Source organism: Cebidichthys violaceus, unplaced genomic scaffold (assembly GCF_023349555.1).
Source record: "Cebidichthys violaceus isolate CVI_PGR_0920_01 unplaced genomic scaffold, fCebVio1.0.p SCAF_1, whole genome shotgun sequence".
NCBI lineage: Eukaryota > Metazoa > Chordata > Actinopteri > Perciformes > Stichaeidae > Cebidichthys > Cebidichthys violaceus.
In genome coordinates, this window is record NW_027176262.1 from 18,455,141 (window position 1) to 18,477,438 (window position 22,298).

Genomic DNA, 22,298 nt, shown 5'->3' on the forward strand with positions numbered 1-22,298 from the left:
ATATGTGAGTTTGGACATTTCTGACAATGTCACCGTTTGTGTCAATGTACTGACGGCCTCATTCCTTGATCCCATGATTGAAGTTTTTAATTGAAAACACAAAGGGCCAAATCGTTTCATTTCAAATAACAGAGGCCCACAAATTATAAACATAAAAGCTGACAATTACATGGAATAAGTCCTTGATAATAAACGGACAACTGCCTCAATGATAAACGTAAGTCCAGTGTAAAATAAAACAAAGCACCATTTAAAAAAACGTTTTATTGCATCAATGCTTACTCATGACTTTTGTACAGATTTCCGTATTTACAATTTCATAATTATTATGCCTCTAATAAATAGTACAACTAAAAGTCTTTCTCTAGTCTACATGTTTAAATATTGCACATGCAAAGTATGTATAGCGTGTGCTTGTCGAATACATATGCTATGTTATTAGCTATGTACATGGTTGAAAAACAGAAACACGTGGGATCCAATCACCATGCTACTGTTTCCCATCCAAAATAAAACTCTTTAAACATGCAACCTTGCTGCAGGGACAGGGGCAGTTTGATTCGACAAAACTGTAACCACAGTTACTGGTACTCAAAAAAAAATAAAAAATACACAAGTGAAAATAAAATTTAAAAGACAAATAGACTATAAAACACTTCAGTTAACCACTACATGCAAGCAGTGACTAGCTGTGAATTCGGTGTGACATTTCCACCACAAATGCAAAATTGACAGATACAAACATAAAAATAAAATCAGTGTAATCTTTTCAGATGTAAAAAAAAAACAGAACCAGTGTGATCTACAAGGTTTTGTAGACTGTTTTTGCACAAAATGCTTTTTCATTAGTCTCTGAAATATAACTATTCATCTGTGAATGAAACCTTTTTACAGATTCAAAAGGACTTTTTTCTGCCATAGGCAAGAAATGCATCGTGTTCAAACACAAGTGCTGCTCTACCCCGCTGCGTTGGTAGATCAAAGTCAACATACAAACAAGAAATACTCATATTTTAACATTTAGGATCAACAATTGCCAGACCTTGTGAATACAACGCTGTGAGAGTCATCATATTGCCACAGTGCTTAGAAATGGAGAAACGCACAAACACTGCAGTGGGACAACTGCATGGACAACGTGATCTCACTTCACCTCTAGATGGCACTCTCGCACAAACCTACAGCCCTCCTTTTCATTTTACTGAAATAAATGACAGGTACAGTGCAGAATTTTTTTTTTTAAATAACAGGAAGAAATCAAATCCTACATGAGTGATCTTGTGTTTCCATGTAGGAACAGGGACAATTATATTACATTGTGTTGTCTGGTTCACCTCTGCGGTGGTTCTATGGCTTTGGCAAGAGAGTGTTGAGAGGGAGCAGAAGAGGTCCGACGCGTTTGTAATAAATCAGCCGCTTCTCTATCTGCTGATCTTCCTCCCTGCACGTCTGAACCCGGGTGAGCAGAGAGCACACGGAGACACTGTACACCTTCGGCGGGACACTTGAGACACTTCCGACGTGGAGTTACGGTATTTACAAAAGACAGACTTGATCGCATGCACTTGATAACATGGGTGTTTCTGACCCCCTCTCTGGCTGGGTTCACATGTTGAGATGAGAGTCAGTGCAGGAGCTCAGAGCCGACCTCAGCGGAAGTCAAGGGGCGTCTTGAAATCCTTCAGTGCTGTGAAAAAGTTTGCAATCAGAATTCACATGGTTCAAAATTCTTTATCTGTAGTCTACTATCACACAACAGGAATAAAGTTAATATGGTGACTGCTAACAATTTGTTTTGGCATTTCTGCTTGAAAAAATCTTATGCAGACGTCAAAAAGTGTAGGAAACTTGAGGAGAGTCAACTTTTCACAGCACTAAGTTATAATTCATTAACTTGTTTAGTTGGGTTTTAAAGACGTAACAAAAAAATCCACCCTAAAAGACTTTGACACTGTTAATAAATGCTGTGTTGATTTCTCAGATGATGTGACATAACATACATTTTCCAACTAATACAAAAAATATCCATGTATCAATGAGATGTTCCTCAGGAATAAAGTGTAAAAGTATCATTTAGCCACGGCACCAACGTACGAAGAAGCTGCGAGATATACTGCAGCTAAAAGGTTCAATTCCGGTTTGACGAACTGGAGAACTTCTTGCTATTTCGCTCTCACCATTGTCATCGAATGTGATTGTTTCACACTTGTTCTCTGAGGATTTTCAAAAGTAATTTGGGTAAAAGCAGGGAACCAAAAACTAAGGCAGAAGTAGACAAGGCTGACAGAGGAAGTTGAATTTAATCACCTAGCAATAAAAACTTGAGTGCACTGAACACCACAGGTAGATGATATACAGTATAACAGTGTGAACAGTGAAAGGGTGGATTTTTTTGTCCTGTAATAGGACACACACACAGTGTCTTTGCACCTGAACAGTGTTCAGACTTTCAAAACTTCTGTGTTCTTTCATGAAGGCCAAAACACAAGCCCAGAGTTCCCGTTTAACATTTTGTGTTCGCTCGACTGCTTGGTGTGTAGAGCTGATGAACCGATGCCAGCACCTCATACCAGCCCACAGATGCAGTGGTTGAAAATAGAAAGTCAGAGAGCTTCAGCATCGTAGCACTACAGGCGCTACAGGAGCAGTGGCCTGACGGCGTACGCGAATCCTTCCGCTTGAGTGACGGAGAGGTCTGTCATCATGCTTCCAAGAACTATAATGAGGGGGCAATTGTTCCCTTTCAGAGCCCCTGCAGCCCTGGTGGCTTATCAGACTCCTGGTGGGTGACGGCTCCGCAGTCACATCTGGCCTGCTGGAAAAGCGAGCAGCTCTGAACTCCTGCACTCAATCTGATTTTTTTTTGTTCTTATGTAATTTCTATTTTTTTTATTTTTTTTTTATTGCATCAGGGAAAGAGTTATTATGTGTAATGTCAGCCCTTGAGTGTCCCTGTCAGGGTAAAGGGGGAGGAGTCCTGCGTGACTCCTCGTGCTGGCTTCACGGTTTCGTTGGACGTCGGGTGGAGAGGTGCCACTTGTTCGGAAAAACTGAGAATAGTCTTGAAAATGGATTTTGTCGAGGGTTATTTTAGCGTAATTCCTTATAGTTCTCTTCCTATCAACAGGGATATGACCTCACCCACTGGCATGCACATGCAGGCTGGCTCGTATCCCCCCCGCCCCCCCGCTCACAGTGAGCGCAGCTACTCCATGCCGTTCCTCAGCATCTGATTGGCCGCGATGAGCATGACGCTGATGATGAACGCCATGGCGAAGGCGCAGATGAGGCTTTTCCTCACACACGTCTGACGGTTCTTCTTCGAAGGGTGAACTGAAAGAGAAACAAGGAGGAGACAAACACAAGGTGCCAGTTTAAAAGATGCAGACACCTCGGTCTCTGACATCAATCTGTCATTATCTGCACCCTGAGAAAGAATAGAAAAGACAGAGGGTGCACATTTGATGTGGGTTATTTACACTGTGTTTACTCCTTCATCAATTCTTAAGATTTATTAATGGCAGAGAAAGTATAAGTCAGCAGTGAAAAAGTTAGAGGGGCCCAAATCTCTAAAACTGACAAGACAACAAGCTGCCAAACCTTTGCACAGCAAACATGTCATTCATGAACTCAGGTTACTTTCTAATTGAGCCGTGCGCCACAAAAACACACGACAAAGTAGACATTTTCCACTGTGGCTGCGACCAAAGGAAATAAACTTGAGTTGTGAGCTCACACGAGTGTTGCCGGCAGAATTAACAGCTCTGCTCTAGATACCATCTGAATGAGCAGCGGGTTACTGGGAAGTGATCTGCGGAGAGGGACACTGAGGTGAGCGTCACAGTTCACAGGACCAGACTGATTGTACAGTACAAACCCTGGCTAGTTTGGAAGCTTTACAGAGCACTGCAGAATGAGAATGTTTAAACTATGAAATAAATAACACTTTAGAACGGACAGTAAATCCAGTCCTACTCAGGCCTGTGAAAGCAGTTGTATAATGTCTCCTGCATCTCTAGTGGGAGCTTTAGAAAGTCTGATAAAATAAATCTCTGCTCGTACATAAGACTAAAAAATCTAAACAGAAAGCCTGCGTTACAAACTGGAAACAGGCATTTAAGGATTCAAGGATAATTTAGTCACTATCATGGAACTAAATAGTAATTTAATTGCTATTATGCTACAATAGAATGCAGTTGTAGCTCATTTGCTGTGCAAGAAAAACATAGCAAAACAAAAACAGAGGCGCATTACTGTGCAGTTTTTGAACTTGCATCAGAAAGAATGTTAACAGCAGCAACTAAACAATTGTCTGGTCAATATGGACATCTCAACATTATAAATTCAACATCAGGGAAACAGGGGGAAGGTCTAACGATAGCCTCTAGTTGCATTATGGAAAATGTAGGATCGAGCACATTTGGAGGTTGACCCATTTTAGGGACTCGGGGTGACCCCGAATAGTCGGCTATTGGACGATTTGGTCTAAAGAGTTTGACTGCCAACACAGTCGAATGTCACAGTGACGAGAAGTGTGTAAACCAAATGTCATTCATAAATGACAACATGGCTATTTCAAAATCAATGAATAGGCCGACATTTATCAATTAAGAACACTCACACAAGAACATCGCACTATCAAAGAGCTAGATATATTTTGAATTTATAAACGGTTCCCTAAATTCAGCTGGGGAGGCGTATACAACAGCTGTTTGCGGCTTGTCTCTCTTCTGTTGACTGTCCCTTAGCCTCCCCTTTGTTTAGATACACAAAGGTTAAATAGAGGGGGATTAGTGAGCAAGAAAAAAAATTATTCGATCATCTGTCGACTATGGGCAAGATTCTGCTATGTAAATTCATAGTTGGGGGACACTTTTTTTTATAAATTGTCCCGAGATAATGGAAGTGTATTGTTAAATTGCTGGAGTACCCTTTTAATTTTGTCTATATGAAAAAAAAGATTAGTCTTCATCAGATGTTGACAAACACCTGTTATTTTATTAAAACTAAAATTGCAGTTAACAAAAAAATTCCCTGCACTAAAATCCAACCTTCATGACGGTTTTAAGGTTTCTTTTTTGTTCAAACTGTGTGTGCCGATTAATTGTGGCATTGCATTCTGTTATATTATTTAAACTCTCACGCTTCAGCAAAATCCTCAAACTATACTCAACTCAACTATCAATTGTTTGTCTCCATAACACCCCACTTAAAAGAAGGAATAATGGGGGTGGAAGTAAATGACAGCATGTTGCACTTGAGGACATTATATAAAGAACCCAAGCAGACACATTGACACAACAGCAGTCCAGGCTCTCTCTATGCCATCACTTTCAGGTTCAATCAACCGCTGGCACCAACCGATAACTCAGCAGCTCTGCCTGAAATGATTGTACCGGGGCCGCGGTAATGAGTGGAGCTGAGCCAATGACCAACAGCTACATAGCTCACACTCTCACTTGCTCTATTTATAACTCTCAAATCAAGAAGCGGTGAGGTCATCAAAAGTGCTTCTTGACTGCTGTTCCAAAGGAAATGAAATGTGGAAAGTGGGACAGAGATTGCTACATCTTTCTTGGCTTGGGCGTTGAGGCCGTGTGTCAATAGTTGGCATTCTCCAATTGAAAAATACTATTCCAGACTCTCACATCATATAAAACACGACGTGATGGAAATTTTAGCCAAAAGGATTATCTAACAACGAGATTTTAGCCAATAAGAAAGGTTATGTAACGCAACACTGGATGACCATTTTTTCTTGGTTGCCGTTTGTACACAAGCAATATTGGGTATATTTTTAACCTGAATGAAAGGGTGGTTTCGCTAAGAACAAACATCTTTTTTTAGGCTTACAGTTACTCACATTCACACTTTGGCCACTGGCACCACAGATTGGTCAGTTTCACCCTACCTACAGGTCTGGGAATTCCTAATTTTGTGTCTACCCATATACTGACTGTTATTGAGTGCTACAATCATATTTTCTTAAACCAAGCTAAACCATCAAGGATGAGATTATGCAACTGACTTATAAATCAAACTTTTCAATAATGTACCAGGTTTGTGTCATTTCCTTGATATTTAAATTTAAATTTCAAGTGTACCTATAGTTGTATAAGTCAGAGTGAATTGAACAGGGTGTCAATGGAAGGAGCATGTGTTCAGCTGCTAGCTGGACTGTGGAGATGGGAGGAGAGTTGTGGTCTAGACATTAGTTCTCAGTCCAGTCGCCTGAACCTGCTGTCAGCCTCATAAAACACCTCCTCAGCCGCCCAAAGTAACTACACCCCTGCCAAATATCCACAAAGGATTTTCTTCAGTGGACCACTGTGGTCATGAAGGTAATGAGCTGTACGCTGGTTTCCAAGCTGCTGACTTATGGCTATATCTATACGCTCGTGCTTCAAAGTCAGTTGACCTGGCGATGAATAATTCTAGTGTTACTTTATATATAAACAGTGTACAGGTTACAGGTCAACTAACTTCAATGTGTTGGTATAGAGATTCACTCAAAAACAGGGCTATGAAAAGTAAAAGTAAAAGTAGTTTGCTGTGGACCCTTAGAAAAGTAGCTAGTCAGGTTGGCAAAAAATGATTCCAAAATTCTAGGATCCTTGGTTTAAGGGATATTTAAAACAGAGAATCTTGTGCTTCAAAATATCCACTGAAGGGCTTTTAAGTTCTACTACAGTTACTAGAAATGGTGCTTACTAAAAAGGTGCCATGCCATATTCTAAAAACACAGTCTGAAGAATTCCTCATTTGTCCAACCGCACATTAACCCCAAATACAAACCCCTATTGCTCCGAAGGTCCATTGATCCGGAAATGCAAATTCTGCATTCAACAAACTGAAGGACATGGCTAATTATTATGCAAATGTGTGTCATCAGACCTTTCAGGTCGCAATGTTACTTTTACCATAGCAAAGGCTTAAGCCGCCCTATACTCTGCCTCTGGTTGGCCTTACCTGATATTCTTAAACCTAATCAACCTCACCAATGAAGGCAAGGAATAATAAGAGGCAGAGTGGTGGGTCATACCTTCACTACTAGGAAAAATAATTCGTAATTCTGCATAATAATTAGCCATGAGCATGCAGAGTTTGTTTTAGGAGCAATGGGCCTTCAAAACAATGGGCGTTGTTGTCAAGATAACGGTCTGTCGGTCAAAAGGGCTTTAGGTCTAATAGGACCTTTTTCGGTCTATTGGGGTTTCGGAATAATGGGCACTTCTCAGTGTTAAATACATCACCTCATGTGCTCGAGAAGATTTTGTTGAAATCAGAACAGCAATAGCAAATTTTATATGTATGTAAATTAAAACGTTATTCAAATGATGCAGGTGCACATCAACAACATGCACAAACATATTGCTAGGACGGAGGCCCTTATATCTATGCACCTGCATGGCAGCTGTGACATTCATGGATCAACGTTGATTTCCACACTTGTGTCTGGCTGCCAGACGCTCCCTGGACAGCTGCCGCTCCGGCATGTTTCTCTGCGCTTTACGCTTTTGGTGCAATTTGTTCAGCAATTAATCATTGCTTGGTGAACTTCTATGGATCAGTGGTCGGATCCTGTATTCTGTTGTTTTTCAGTCGCACAACATATTGATTCCAGAGTGAGTTGAAGCCAGAGGGGAAATCAAGTGCCTCATATAGCAGTAAGCTGAAGCAATAAGCACCAGAGTAGAATGATGAATCGCGCTCCGTTTGAATCTCACTATGACAAAAATGTATTGATTTCTGCGTGACTGAGCACATTTTGGTGTCCCTGTGTGTGGCAGGTGGTACTCGTGGACCTTGAGGCTAACAGATGTGATTGCTCCGTATGATCCTGCAGTGGTTCCTCTTCATCATCATAAACCCAATAGGAACATCATGTTGTCATCACTCCACACCAGTTTTTAAGACCCTGATAAAGCGTCGGCGCAATCTGTGTCCACTGACATTGACCACCCCCCCCCCCCCCCCCAACGACAGGCCAGATTCACGGGTAGGTGGTGTTTGGTTAAGGGGGACATTTAGGGCTGTTTGGCCTCTGAGCATCATTTTAGCCAACAGAAGAAATATAATATAATATATAAACCTTGACTAGAAAGAAAATCTCAGTGCTATGGAATTTCACACTCAGTATTATTAATTCTGCAAACACCAGGACTGAATAACAAAGTAGTTACGGACCCTGTACGACCATGCTGCCTTCAGGACGTGTGGGAATGGGGAAAGTTATGACTCAGCCTTTCCTAAATCCAAAATTCATGTGATTAGTGTCTGGACGAAATGGACGGCAGTGCAATTTTCTTAGGCTGTCTCTCAGAGCACCATGTCATCAGTCAGAGTACGCACGCAATAAATAATGTCACATACGACAGCTTAACATTTTTTGTCAGTGTGACATTTCTACTTACATTTCTGCAGCATTAGTCAGCTCCGAAAATGAAAAAAAGATGGGCCGACAACAGAAACAAACAGAGGGACGTGTTGAGGGGGCAGTGAGAGTTAATGAATTAAAGTAACAAGGTTTATTTTAACGCATCTATTGCTGTTGCTTAACAGCAACACGGCATCTGCTCAGCTCCAGCCAAACGGATGCTTCTTGACATAGTGCCGTGCACATATGTTGTTAATACGGAACTGGACGGTATACTGGGCACTGTGGCACTAGACCGTCCGACAGTTACTGTGCTCTATTCAACTGTAATTGCTTTATGTAAATTCAACTGCTTTTTAGTCTCTTCTCCTTTCTGTGAATTTTGTTCTGTCAAGACCTTAAAAACTCAAAAGACTCAGAGGGCTGACTCACTGAATCTGAATTCAAACAAGACGTGTGAAAACAAAAATACTTGCTCAAATTGTGTTAAAGTAGAATTTGTTTGAAAGAAATGATTACATTTCCCATTTTTACAGTGAGATAGTGAAAAAGTCCTGGAATAACCCCCCCCTCACTGCTATGATCCATGAATCTTGGATAGCTAGTTTTTGCAGAGATGGTCATGCATATTTCATCCGCGTCACTTTTGAACCGGTGACCAAATGACAGCAGTCACCCCCAAACGCCCCGAATCAATAAACCAGCAGATGTGCTGTGACGCCGTATATCTTGATGAGAAAGCCGTCTTCCTGACAGCATGGATTACTTTCTCTCCGGCCACACACACCACAGCCTGTATGTCTATGACACACACACACACACACACACACACACACACACACACACACACACACACACACACACACACACACAAGTCTGTGTGTAAAGTTAGCTCAGGGACTTTCGCTCACCTCCCTCAAACTCTGTCTGACAGTTCCCAGAGTTCTCCTTTAGGCTCTCTTCCTCGTTGATGATGATGTTCTCAATGTCCTTCATGGTCAGGTGGTCACGGAAGGCGTAAAACAGGATGTGTTTCAGCTCCTCCAGGGTGATTCTCTGCATGTCGAACTGCAGGAGGAGACGGATGAGAGGAGATTTAAAAAAAAAAAAAGAAAAAAAAAAAGAGAGAGACTTTTTTCCTTTCACTAAATAAACGGTGTGCTTCTGCAGTCAGGCAGGGTGGCATATTAACCGAACAAGTACTAACTCACGTATTCATGTGACTCGACTCTCCCACAGTTTTAGGGACAAGTGTGCAAACTTCAGTAAAACACAAAGAATAACCTCCATTACACGTTCACTTGAAGCTGTGCGGCACAAGGATCTTTCATTCAGTTTTTGCTGCCAACACAATAAATAACGTGCATTGTAAAAACAAAAAAAAGCCGAAATGCATAAATCATCATGCGTGTAGTAATTCTTTCCCAATGCACATCCCAGTGCCCCTCACAGGCGTCGCTCTAATGTGTTCACTTTAATCAGAGTGTCGCACAAAGTTGATGCGTTGATTAAATTGAATGCGCTGGAGTTATAGCCAGAACAGGATTGATTTGTTGTTCAGTTTGAGCATTTACACAATTCAGTCCAAAAGAGCGCGCACACACACACACACACACACACACACACACACACACACACACACACACACACACACACACACACACACACACACACACACACACACACACACACACAGTAAACAGAGGTTTGAAGTTCAGAGAAATCTTCTTGACACGAGGAAGACCTTTTTTGGCCTTTGATCGCATGCATGAAAGTAGCACTTCGCTTCACACTCAACAGCATTAACAACAAGTGATATTATTTGTATATATTGGATATCTATGTATAAGGTGCTTGAAATAACCAATACCATTAGGCCAAAAGGCTTAGAGAGAGAATGTGATACGAACCTGACTGAGAATGTTCAATACCATCACCAAAGTCCAGAAGCAGTCGAAAGGACTGAATTCCTTTGAATCACTCCGAATGTTGGCAAACATTCCCTCTCATATTTACTGACTCAATAAACACAGCTAATTTTACCAGGCTATTGCTAAATGCCATTTGTTGTAAACACCAGATACTGTAGTAGTTGATACTGTCATTATGGGTCACGATGATTGAAAGTGATACAACAGAATTAGCAAATCTCTCTCCCTCGTCTAAAGCTGTAGGTGTGACAGGAACCTTTTTGACAGATTTTAGTAAGAGGGATATACAAAACAAGAAGGCGTGGAGGACGGGGAAGTCTCTGACTCCTGATTGGTCTGAAATTTTGAGACAGTCAGTGAGTCTAATCTGTTACATCAGGTCAAATCTTCCAACGCTGCTTGAAATAAAAAACAAATGAAAAGAGAAAAGACAGGGCCTTAGATGAATGAACTTGCAAAGGACAAACGTAATGGTTCTTAACAGGTTATATTACTTTTGAAATAAGTTTTGTCTGGGGTGTAAAAGCGAAAAGACCTCAGTTCACGCAGCTCCGGAGTGCGTCCACAGATTGAAATGGATGTTCTGGCTCTGTGAAACAAGCTGGTGATTATATTGATGGAATGGCCTCAAGTTTCTTTTTTACAGGTGGAGGAGAAGCAAACGCTATAAATTCCTCATGGTAAAAAATCCACTTTTCAAACCCCAGAGTGCGTATGTAGCACTCAGCAATATTGCACTGAATGATGCTCATCCGAGAACAGAGGAGGATAACATTCACTGGACGTCCTGGCAAACCCACTGGGTGCATAATTACATTAACATCTGCATAAATCACAGTGGACATGAATCACATTAACCATCGATACCATTTGTTATCTCTCCAACTCAGAGGGAGCTAATGAACACACACAAACCAATCACGCCTCAAATGTTAATCGCCGTTACGGAGATTAATTATCAAAGCTAATTAAAAGTTGGGGTTCAATGTTTCATCTTTGGTTTGCCGGATCATTAATCAAAGTAAAGTAAGTAAATGCTGGCAAAACAAAGGTAAAATAAAAAGGTACATACGTAATAGACTCATAAATCAATAAATATACTTTAGTGGAATGTAAATTAAGAGCACAAGAAACTGTTGTCCATATGTCAGCTGCACGGTCAACGTGCATGCAGATTAAATGTGTGTTGCATTTAAATAAATAACTTTTAAATAACACATCAATCATAACTCAATGTTCAAGTAATATTACTGCAACTGCTGGTACGACTAGAGGTGAGAGGCTACATTTAATTGTATGTATTGTATGATGTATTGTATGATGCCAATGAGCAAAAACATTTGGGCCTCATTCACCAATATCTCCCTAAATTTGTTTTTGAATTTGTTTGTGCAAAAGCTCCCAAGAAAAGGCTACATCAGATCCTTTTCTGACAGACATTTCCTTGGGTTTAGGGAACAAACCTAAGTATACTCAGTTAATTTCAGGAAAAGATCAGGATTTGGGTTCAAATAAACCCTTTCTGGCAGAAAGCCCTGGAGACAAACTTCTCACATGTGCGTTGCCAGTTGATCCTAATTAGGAGGTGAACACCATGCCAAAAACCATAAAAGGGCATCAGACTGCACCGACGAAAAGTTGAGACAATTAAGTCAAGAATACACAAACAAAAGTAGAAAGAAGGTGGCTCAAAATGCAAAACAATTCTTTGACGGGCTGTCACATTTACTGGCATTTGTAATGGATATAAAATAGCAGACAAAAAAAGATGCATGGGATGTAGCGGCGCCGGATTTATTTCAGAAGTGTGTTTGAGGGGTGACAACTTAACCGCTAATTTGTTCTCTACTGCGAGCGCCAACATCTGATCTGAGTGCATCTCTCTCACTCTCTTTGTCGCTCAACCGCCCACTCACTACGCACACATTACACTATACTCTTATAACAACGACATTATATGTAATGTGTGGACTGCACTTTAAACCCGACATGGGCCATTTTCGCCAGGCCTATAGAGCATCAGAGCTCACACACAGCATTTTACAAGTTGTTTTGTTCATCTCCTCCCGTTGGTAATGAGGGACAGGGTCCTTGATGCTATTACGCATTCAGCGTTAGTAACTTTTATTTCTTTTAAAAGACCACAATGTGTCCAATTGTGTCCATAAAACGCAACACAACTAGAAACATGCAACTCACATGTTCTGTGTGTGTATAATTGTTCATTTATATTCGTCCCATTATGTGCAACAGCATAAAACAGATGTTTTGTCTCAGAAAGAGATGAGTTGTCCCAGAGCTGTTTATTTCTCCTCTTGGCAAACGCAGACAGAATAAAAACGCTAACCAATCCTGATCCACCCTGGGAAATCCTGCAGCATCTGCCGCTTAAAGTTACAGCCAGCTGTTGTGTCACTACTCCCCAAGCGAGACGGGTTGGCGGCCTCCTCGTGTTTATTCGACCTCCGCGCAACCTCACTGCTCCTAACGACGCCATCGCCGGTGGACATCGAGAGACTGCTCGAGCTTCATTCGCCGGGGAAGCAAGGGACGAGCCGGAGGGCAGATAAGAAAAAGCCATTTTATTTTCCCTTTCCACGTCACATCGACCTGCTCAGACAATATTCACATTTGAGCATGGAGTGACCTTTACGGGAGTGTGGCGACAAAAAGGGGAGTGAAAAAGAAGGACGCCTGCGGACCTGAAGTGATTTAAACAAAAAAAAAAGATCTTTAGCTGGACACCCGATGTTGTGTGACCTTCACTTTTATACTGAACCCCATGCACAGACAGGAAACCTTCAGTAGTCGTCTTTGTCCCACAATCTTCACAGAAGTTCAGTCTGAGGTGTTAAGACTCGCATGGAGCCTCGTAGTGAAATGCCACAGAATCACAGAGAGTGATGTAATGGGTCTCTAAAATCTCTCCTCTCTGAACTGATTTACTTATTAAAAAGAGATTTCACGACATCAACAAGCTATAGAAGACTCCAACTCTAATCGATGATATCTGAGAAGCCCCCTGGTCGGATTTTGATAAAACTGAATGTAAAACGTCTTTTTCTTTGTTCTGATTGACAGAAAAAAAAAAAAAATCTACAAAATTATCTGGGAGACATGACATCACAGATGCTGAATTCATATTTTTAGCCAAGATTAATAATGGTCAAAATACCACAGTGGTATATGTCTTGCAACCACATAACCACCAGTTGAAGTTTGGTGACAGTTGGTATGAATGATGGTTACTTCAGGCCGGAAACATTTTACTAATATGACTTCACATCATTGTTTTTTTTACAATGCAGAGGGCAGGGTCTCTATCTATAGAGACACCACCACACACTTCTAGTGGGTCATAAGCAATGATTGAGAGGGATTCTTTTTTTAAGAAATTGTATGTAATACAAAGGTATTACCATACAAACCACACAATTAATATGCTCTTCTCAAAGCCACCAGACTCCAGTCAGACAACAGTAATTTTACCTCGCTGACAATCGAAGCCCTCTCCATTCAAACCCCAAAGAAACTAAATAAAACTCATCAAAACTTTGTTAGTCTTTTCACTGTTCTAATAATCACCAACTCTGGTTTGAGAGTTTGAAAGAGAGACTGAACAAGTAACAGATATGAAAATAGTAACCACCATAACAAATGAATTGTCAACTAACCCTGTATTACCTGCATATAGCCCACATGTGACGTCAAACATGACATATCAGAAAAAAACATCAAGGCAAACAAACTGAAAAACCTTTCAATGAAAATTGCCTATATTTAGTGTTTTTTTTCAATATCCTGCAACTACACATTCATTTTGGTGGAAAACGGGTATAAGAATACACTGTACACTGTTTTCATTTTATCATCTGCATTTCATATTGTCTTTTCAAACTGTGCTCTTATCTTACACTGCATCATATACTTTGTCATGCTCTATGTCTGGAGACTATGGGAGCCTGTGAAGCAAGACAAATCTCCATGAGAACAGATTAGAGAAGTACTATCTTAAAAACATTATCAATTTAAACAATCTCTTCACCTCAGCATCAGTAAAAATTCAATGAAACCTTAATTACCATAAGAATAATCAAGCTCAATCTAAGGAGATGCATTGAGGTTGGCAGAACACTGTCCTTGGATTAAATCATGATTTTTTTTTTATTTTGCTCAATCAATTGCGGGCCTGTTCTTCACACTGCAAGTGAATTTAGGGGTTGAAGATAAGGATGGGTAGTCACTGTAAAGAGAAAGCTCTGTACTTCTCCACACTTGTAAATGAGGCGTGTTCAGCTCCTCACACATTCAGGCGGTGAGAAGGTGCCAAGAGCCAGCATCCATCCATCTGCTGAGTTCAGCCCGCTGCATTACAGCCAAATTAGACAGCTCCAGATAAATGTCTGCGCACACACTGTAGAATCCAAATATGTGCATTTGCTAATCTAAACTCTAACGCAACGGGCTGGCAAGTATTTTGTTTTTAAAGTAGCAGAAATATTAATGCATTTGAAACATGCTGCAGCTGGGGACAAGCTTGTGCTAGAAAGTCACTGGATTTGAATGCAGAACAATACAGTTCAGCTACAGACATCTCAACAAGTCCCTAATACTATCTTTGTTGAATATGGACTTATTTCATTGCCAGGATCTAAAGTTGATTTTGGAAAAGTGTGAAGTGGTGTTTGGCAGGGACCTAATTGCAGTGCAGTATCCATAACTTTTTTTTTTTTTTTATTGCGAGTCACCCTGACAGGTCCACAAACCGACAATATAATCTCTAGATGTTGTCACTGTGTGTTTGAATGGAAAGAGGATACAGCTCTGAAACAGACGAGAGGATTTCATACAAGCTTGACAGCCAAGGGAAACAAAGCGACAAGTGTATTACAGAAATCTAATATTTTCACAGGGTAAACAAAGGTTTGTAAATTAAACAACACCAACCTACGAACTTACACTGACACCTGGCGAGAAATCTGAAGCTGTAAGAAAAGCGTTGAATCCTGTGAAATCAGTTGGTCCTGCAGCACAAGGACACATGAAGTCTCAAGGCTACACAGTGCTGCTGGAAGGACTGTGTGAGGTTTTTCATGACCGCAAATATAAAATCAAAACAATCTGGACTTCTGAAGCGATGTTGAAAACAATGTGGGTACGTAATGGCAGACTGCACTCAGGCCTTTTGGTCTTGTCCCATCTTGCAGCATTTCTGTAGTGATATTCAAGGCGCCACTGAAAGTATATTAGGATTTGATATTGAGTTAATTTGTCTCTCTCTCTACGTAGGGAACATATCAAATGAGCTGGGTATCAGAGACAATTATTCACCAAAAATTAGGTAGCAAGCAAAGCTTCTTAAAGAGCCTCCCACACTAAACCAATGGATAGATATTGTACATAGCATAGTATGGAATATATGACATTCAGTTTAAGATTACCAAAGGAAAAAGGAGAGGACTACAGGACTAAATGGGATAGACTAGATACCTGACTAATGATGTGTCTGACAATAATAAATACAATAGTGAAACAGCTGACTATAAAGAAAGGAATCTGTCCGTCTGGCTGTGTTTCTTTCTCATCTAATCTACTTCACACTTGGTGGGTGTTTTCCTGGGGACAACATGGAGTGCTTTGTTGAGTTCAGTGCAATTTGGACACCTTCAATATGAATAAACTTCAAAAAACAAGCAATCAGTCTCTGTGTAGCAGCGAGGAAAGGAGCATGCAGGGCTCTGCGGATTGAGCATGCCGTGCTGTAGGCAGCAATGCCGGCAGCCAAACAATAGGGACGTTGTGAACGGGCACTGTACTAGTAAAAGTGAATGAAAATGTACCATTCTGTGACCAACAACTCCGTACATCATCCAATGTACTGAGTGACCTCATGTTTATGGCGTTATAAAAAAGAAAAAAGTATTACTTTTAAAAAGGCCACACAGTGTTGCATAAGATCACACTGACGATATTGAGATGAGATTTAGATGTGAACAATATATACAGTTATATCTTTATGATCGCACTACATTGTCAGAAGATGAAAAGAAATGTGTGGCTGGAAGAAAAAAAAAATATTATCCAAGCAAGTTGATTTGTCATTCAGGACGCTTACAGCTGCCAATTTAACATTTCCTTTATATTTTGTGCAGACCTTTGCTTGCATCACCACCCAGTCAGGAGCGAGGAAAAGAAAACCCCCTGTTAAATCTCCCAATAAATATTTGCCCATGAACTTAAATGGGAGGTTCTACCCATCATCACAGACAGCGAAGGTTAACAAGAGGAGGTTTTGACATAAGCCGGTGAGCAAGGACCCCATCAGCTGCTGTAAAAGGATGTAAAGTCATGACTCGTCATTTCTTGACTTGTTCAAACAATCTCCGAGCTATCACTTTTTCAGGACATCCCTCTCGCAAACCTTTCCACTGCTTACAGCTGGTAATATTTATTGCCGGCACATTTATTATTTACAAAGCAGCCTCTTGCATTATTCACAGCATTTGAATCTGCTCCAGAGTTTTCCCATGACAATACTTCTCAGTCCCAAGAATATACATCTCCGACTCTCAGATACTTGTCTTAGCTTTTTGCTCGGTCTTAAAGTCTGTGTATTTGCAAACTGTGTAGTCTGTTGTCTACACAGTGTACAAATGTGTTTCTCTACACCTGTGATGTCCTGTCACTCATACACCTGAAGTTCGTCAGATTGTTAATATCTATCCGCATCGATGTCACCAAAAAAAATTCCAGCACATTTATTGCTCAACACCTGTATTAACCTGAATATGAATAATCTAACCTGGCAATTAACGACAACCTATCAACAATTACATGACTGCAACTGTGTACTATATTACTCCAGACTTTTCATAGTACATGCCATAAGTAACGAAGCCAGACTAAGTGTCATATAGTCATCACGTCCTCCCCTCCTTTATGTCGAACATGCACACCTTCTTTCCTTATATAATAGTCAGCATCTTTATCGATCTCTGCCTATCCAACCACCCAAAAGGCTCCGAGCCTTCAGGATAAATTTATGTCTCAATTACCACTGCATCAACCAGCCGTCAAATGGCCGAAGATTAATTGAGACGAAGGAAAACATAACAAGGGCCACAACGGTCACAACAGGGAGAAAACTGAATGGAGGCTCGCATCTCGAACAAGTCACTGGAGTGCTTGGAAGTGACAGAAACATTGGCCACATGGGGCATTGATGGGAAATGTCTTGTACTTTGATTATTATGGACAAAACCGTTACACATTCAGGCCCTGAGGAAAAGCAGACAGACCTCTCTGTTGAGGTCTCAAACATCTGCGCTCCACTGTGAACACTGGAGTTAATGCTCTGTGACCGACAAATGGTAAACACAAACAATAACTTGCAGTCACAGGCAACTTCATCTTAAGTAACTTTGTGGCTTCCTCAGGCACAGGCAGACAACTTAAGTATTGAACAGTCAGGGAATCCTTCAAGGGAATTTGAATCTCAGCACAGATTCACTCCCTTTGCATTCACTTTTCATTTGCTGCAAGCACTATGACACAATGCCATTTGCATCAGCAAATCAAAAGAATAGCAAATTTTAGATGGCTTAACTTGGAGGTAATTTGAGGAGAGCAAGGCATGACGGGGAACTGCCTAAAGCCACTGAGAAGGCTATCAATAGCCAATTACAGTTAGTATGCTTAATCAAGGAGAACTTACTCCCATTAACCCCTGGAGTGAAGCAGGCTAGAGGAGCTGCCTGAGGTTCACGGCCCTCATTAGCGGGATCTATATGCCCTGTCTCATGTAATTTATTGCTTTTACTGAAGAAGAACGAAGAACAGATGAGAGAGAAGGCAAGAGAGATGGTGAATAGGAAAATGAGTTGTCGACAACAAGGGACACACAGAGGACTGAAGAGGTGGAGGGAAAAATGGGAGGGAAAATTAATTCTAAGCACAATGTTTCTTGGAGGTTTAATATTTGACTGCAGCTCGATTCCGACCTGAAAAGTATTCAGCACACTGTTTAATTAAACCCAAAGGGTAACAGCAGCTTTTGTCAACAGGACCCAGCCTGGAAACAATGATACAACATACTTCTCATCTTAAACTTGTTATGATGTGGTGTGTGTGTATACGGACCCAAATGCAGACACAGGACAGCAGAGTTCTTTCTCAAAACAGGGTGTCAAAACACAGGAAACTAAATAAAAGAGAAAGTTCTGAGGCAGCCACGTTCCTATAGCGACGAATTGTTCCTCCTCTCTCTCACCTCCGAATCCCAGAGTGAGAGAGTGCCGCTCCCGCTCTAAGTGACAGGGAAAACAAACCGGCAGGATACAGTCACGTGAAAGCAGAAGCGTGTCCGCATGCTCCGCTTAGGTCCGAGCCGGAAAGTGGCTATGCCGCGTTCGCGGCTTGCAGGCAGGCAGGCAGGATCGACTGTGTGACACCCGAGGCTCGACACAGGAATAGGTAAGACCTCACAGTTGATCTCCGTGGAACGAATTGGAGTTCTTCTTCGACCAGGTGAAACCCGAGGCTCGTCACTGGACGGCAGGTAACTTGCAGACAAAACGGGGAGTTAGCTCCGGAACTTCACAGAGTGAAAACGATCAGACTTACGAGGCGGAATACCAGGTAGGGTAACGGACGGACCGAAAGCTGGGACGAGAATGACCGGAGTATTTATGTCGGCTGGAGATGATCACAGGAGATGAGGCACAGCTGTACCTACGGAGAGAGGCGCGGCAGTAGGCGGGACTCTAAGGAGGACACTACTGAGGGACACGGAACAAAACACAAGCACGTGGCAAAACAGAGGACTGGAGTGTACGGGTTTGAGAAGGGACACATGGAAAACGGGGTGAATTCTCATGGATTGCGGGAGCTTGAGCTTGACCGTGACTGGGTTAATAATGGAAACGATGGGGAACGGGCCAATGTATCTGGGGGAGAGTTTCTTGGATTCTGTGCGTAGTGGTATGTCCTTGGTGGAAAGCCAGACCTGTTGGCCGGGGATATAGGTGGGGGCGGGTGTGCGGCGACGATCAGCCAGACGCTTGTTCTGTTCGGAAGACCGAAGTAGAGCAGCACGAGTCTCTCTCCAGACTCTCTTGCATTGGCGATGGTTGCTCTGGACAGACGGGACGGAAATCTTGGCCTCTTGGTTGGGTAGAAGGGGAGGTTGGTAGCCAATGGAAGCCTCAAAAGGTGAAAAACCCGTTGCCGTGGAGGTATGGCTGTTGTGTGCGTATTCTATCCAGGCCAGGTGACGACTCCAGGAGGACAGATTTGCCACCGTTACACATCGGAGCATGGCTTCTAGCTCCTGGTTAAGCCTCTCGGTCTGCCCATTGGTTTGGGGATGAAAGCCGGAGGAGAGGCTAGCGGTGGCACAGAGGGTGCGGCAGAACGCCTTCCAAACTTGGGAGGAGAACTGGGGACCCCTATCAGAAACAATGTCCACAGGGATGCTGTGGAGTCTAAAAACATGTTGGACCAACAAGTCCGCGGTCTCGCGGGCAGACGGGAGCTTAGGGAGGGGAATAAAGTGAGCCGCCTTGGAGAACCGGTTCACGATGGTCAGGATGACCGTATTGTTCTCGGAGGGGGGAAATCCGGTGACGAAGTCCAATGCCATATGCGACCAAGCCTGTGGGGAACAGGCAGAGGTCGTAATAGTCCGACGGGGTCTGTGTGAGGCCTTGTTACGCGCACAGGTGGTACAGGCTAGGATGTAAGCTCGGGTGTCATTGTCCAGAGATGGCCACCAGAAGGAGCGCCAGAGCCAGTTAGTAGTACGTCTTATGCCAGGGTGGCCGGAGAGTCGGGAGTCATGGGCCCATTGTAGGATATGGGAACGGACGGAAGGGGGAATGAACAGGCGCCCAGGAGGGCCACCTCCTGGGTCCAGCTGGGTCTGCTGAGCCTCCCACACTGCAGACTCTATCCCCCAGGTGAGAGCTCCTAGGACACAGACGGGTGGAACAATTGTGTCTAGGGCTGGGTCCACCTCGTCTGGGGAAAACAGACGAGAGAGGGCATCGGGTTTGATGTTCTTACTTCCTGGGCGATAGGTGATTGTAAAGTTGAAACGGGCAAAAAACAGAGCCCAACGAGCTTGGCGAGAGTTCAGTCGCGGGCAGAATGGATGTACTCGAGATTACGGTGGTCGGTCCACACAATGAACGGGTGGACCGACCCCTCCAACCAATGCCTCCACTCCTCCAGAGCCAGCTTGACGACCAGTAACTCCCGGTTGCCCACATCATAGTTTTGCTCGGCCAGGGAAAGGCGGCGGGAGAAAAAAGCACACGAGCGGAGCTTAGAGTCAGTGGTTGAGCGTTGTGATAACACTGCTCCAACTCCGGTGTCGGAGGCATTCACCTCGACCACAAACTGGTGGCTTTCGTCTGGCTGGACTAGGATGGGGGCTGATGTGAATCGTTCCTTGAGGGCATTAAACGCCCGGTTGGCCTCAGGTGACCAGGAAAACTCCACCTTAGAGGAAGTGAGTTTGGTTAGGGGTGACGCTGTCTGGCTGAAGTTCCGAATGAACCGGCGGTAGAAGTTCGCAAACCCTAGGAACTGCTGGAGCTTCTTCCGGTTAGAGGGGACTAGCCACTCGGTGACCGCTTTAACCTTGCGAATCTGACCCTCCTCAATGATGAAACCCAGAAACTGTAGGCGGCCAGGTTCCTATAGCGACGAATTGTTCCTCCTCTCTCTCACCTCCGAATCCCTGAGTGAGAGAGTGCTGCTCCCGCTCTAAATGACAGGGAAAACAAACCGGCAGGATACAGTCACGTAAAAGCAGAAGCGCGTCCGCGTGCTCCGCTTAGGTCCGAGCCGGAAAGTGGCTATGCCACATTCGCGGCTTGAAGGCAGGCAAGCAGGATTCAGTCCCGGGAAGAAACGGAGGCGCGTCTGCACGCTCCGTCTTTGTCCAAGCCGGAAAGTGGCTATGCCACTTAAGTGGCTTGCTGGCAGGCAGGCAGGATCGACTGTGTGACACCCGAGGCTCGACACAGGAATAGGTAAGACCTCACAGTTGATCTCCGTGGAACGAACTGGAGTTCTTCTTCGACCAGGTGAAACCCGAGGCTCGTCACTGGACGGCAGGTAACTTGCAGACAAAACGGGGAGTTAGCTCCGGAACTTCACAGAGTGAAAACGATCAGACTTACGAGGCGGAATACCAGGTAGGGTAACGGACGGACGGACAGCTGGGACGAGAATGACCGGAGTATTTATGTCGGCTGGAGATGATCACAGGAGATGAGGCACAGCTGTGCCTACGGAGAGAGGCGCGGCAGTAGGCGGGACTCTAAGGAGGACACTACTGAGGGACACGGAACAAAACACAAGCACGTGGCAAAACAATAACAAACAGACAGGGGAACGACAGCCCACATGAGGAGAGGTGATCGGGGAAAACAGAGGGAAACACACAAGGGTAGACATAAATCCTCACAAAACTGGTTGAAACTTTTGTGTTTTCAATTCGACCAAAACCTAATAAAAACCTGGTCCAACCTAAGAGCCCCAGATCTGACTGGCTCACAAAACAGGAGGCATTAAACATCAGTCTCTAAAAGTCAGTTTATTCACCTTTGTCCTTCTTTCCTCTTAGAATTTGACATTGAAGTGAAGACCATTTTTTTCTTTCCTTTCCAAATAAAAAGGTATAAAAAAACAACAGCAAACATAAGATGCAGGGGAAAGCAGAGAGATATGTCAACCCACCTGCATATTACATATCTAAAAATCAAAATCATCTTCACAGAAATGTCACATTAGGTGTTCTTTTTTAGTATGTTGAAGACTGCTTCACCGATGACTCAAAGCCTATACTTAAAAGCCAGTGGAAAAGGTTAATGAATGCGGTATTATGAGCTGTTGAAAAAAACAAACTCATCTCAGGAAATGCTAACAAACTAAAACGTTAAATGATAAATGATGAGCAAAAAGCCTACATTTTTTGAAGTGGT

General features: G+C 42.8%; 1 protein-coding gene across 2 annotated transcripts in view; it reads right to left on the reverse strand.

Annotated features, from left to right (window-relative positions):
- Nucleotides 1-249: 249 nt before the first annotated feature.
- caln1 (calneuron 1) overlaps nucleotides 250-22,298 on the reverse strand; it is a 69,663-nt gene continuing 47,614 nt past the window's right edge. For both annotated transcript variants that reach the window (XM_068713292.1, XM_068713282.1), the window contains exons 5-6: nucleotides 9,289-9,445; nucleotides 250-3,333 (exon numbers count right to left, since the gene is read on the reverse strand). In XM_068713292.1, coding sequence (XP_068569393.1) covers nucleotides 3,206-3,333; nucleotides 9,289-9,445 — 285 coding nt within the window. In that variant the 3' untranslated portion in view covers nucleotides 250-3,205. The remainder of the gene's footprint in view (nucleotides 3,334-9,288; nucleotides 9,446-22,298) is intronic.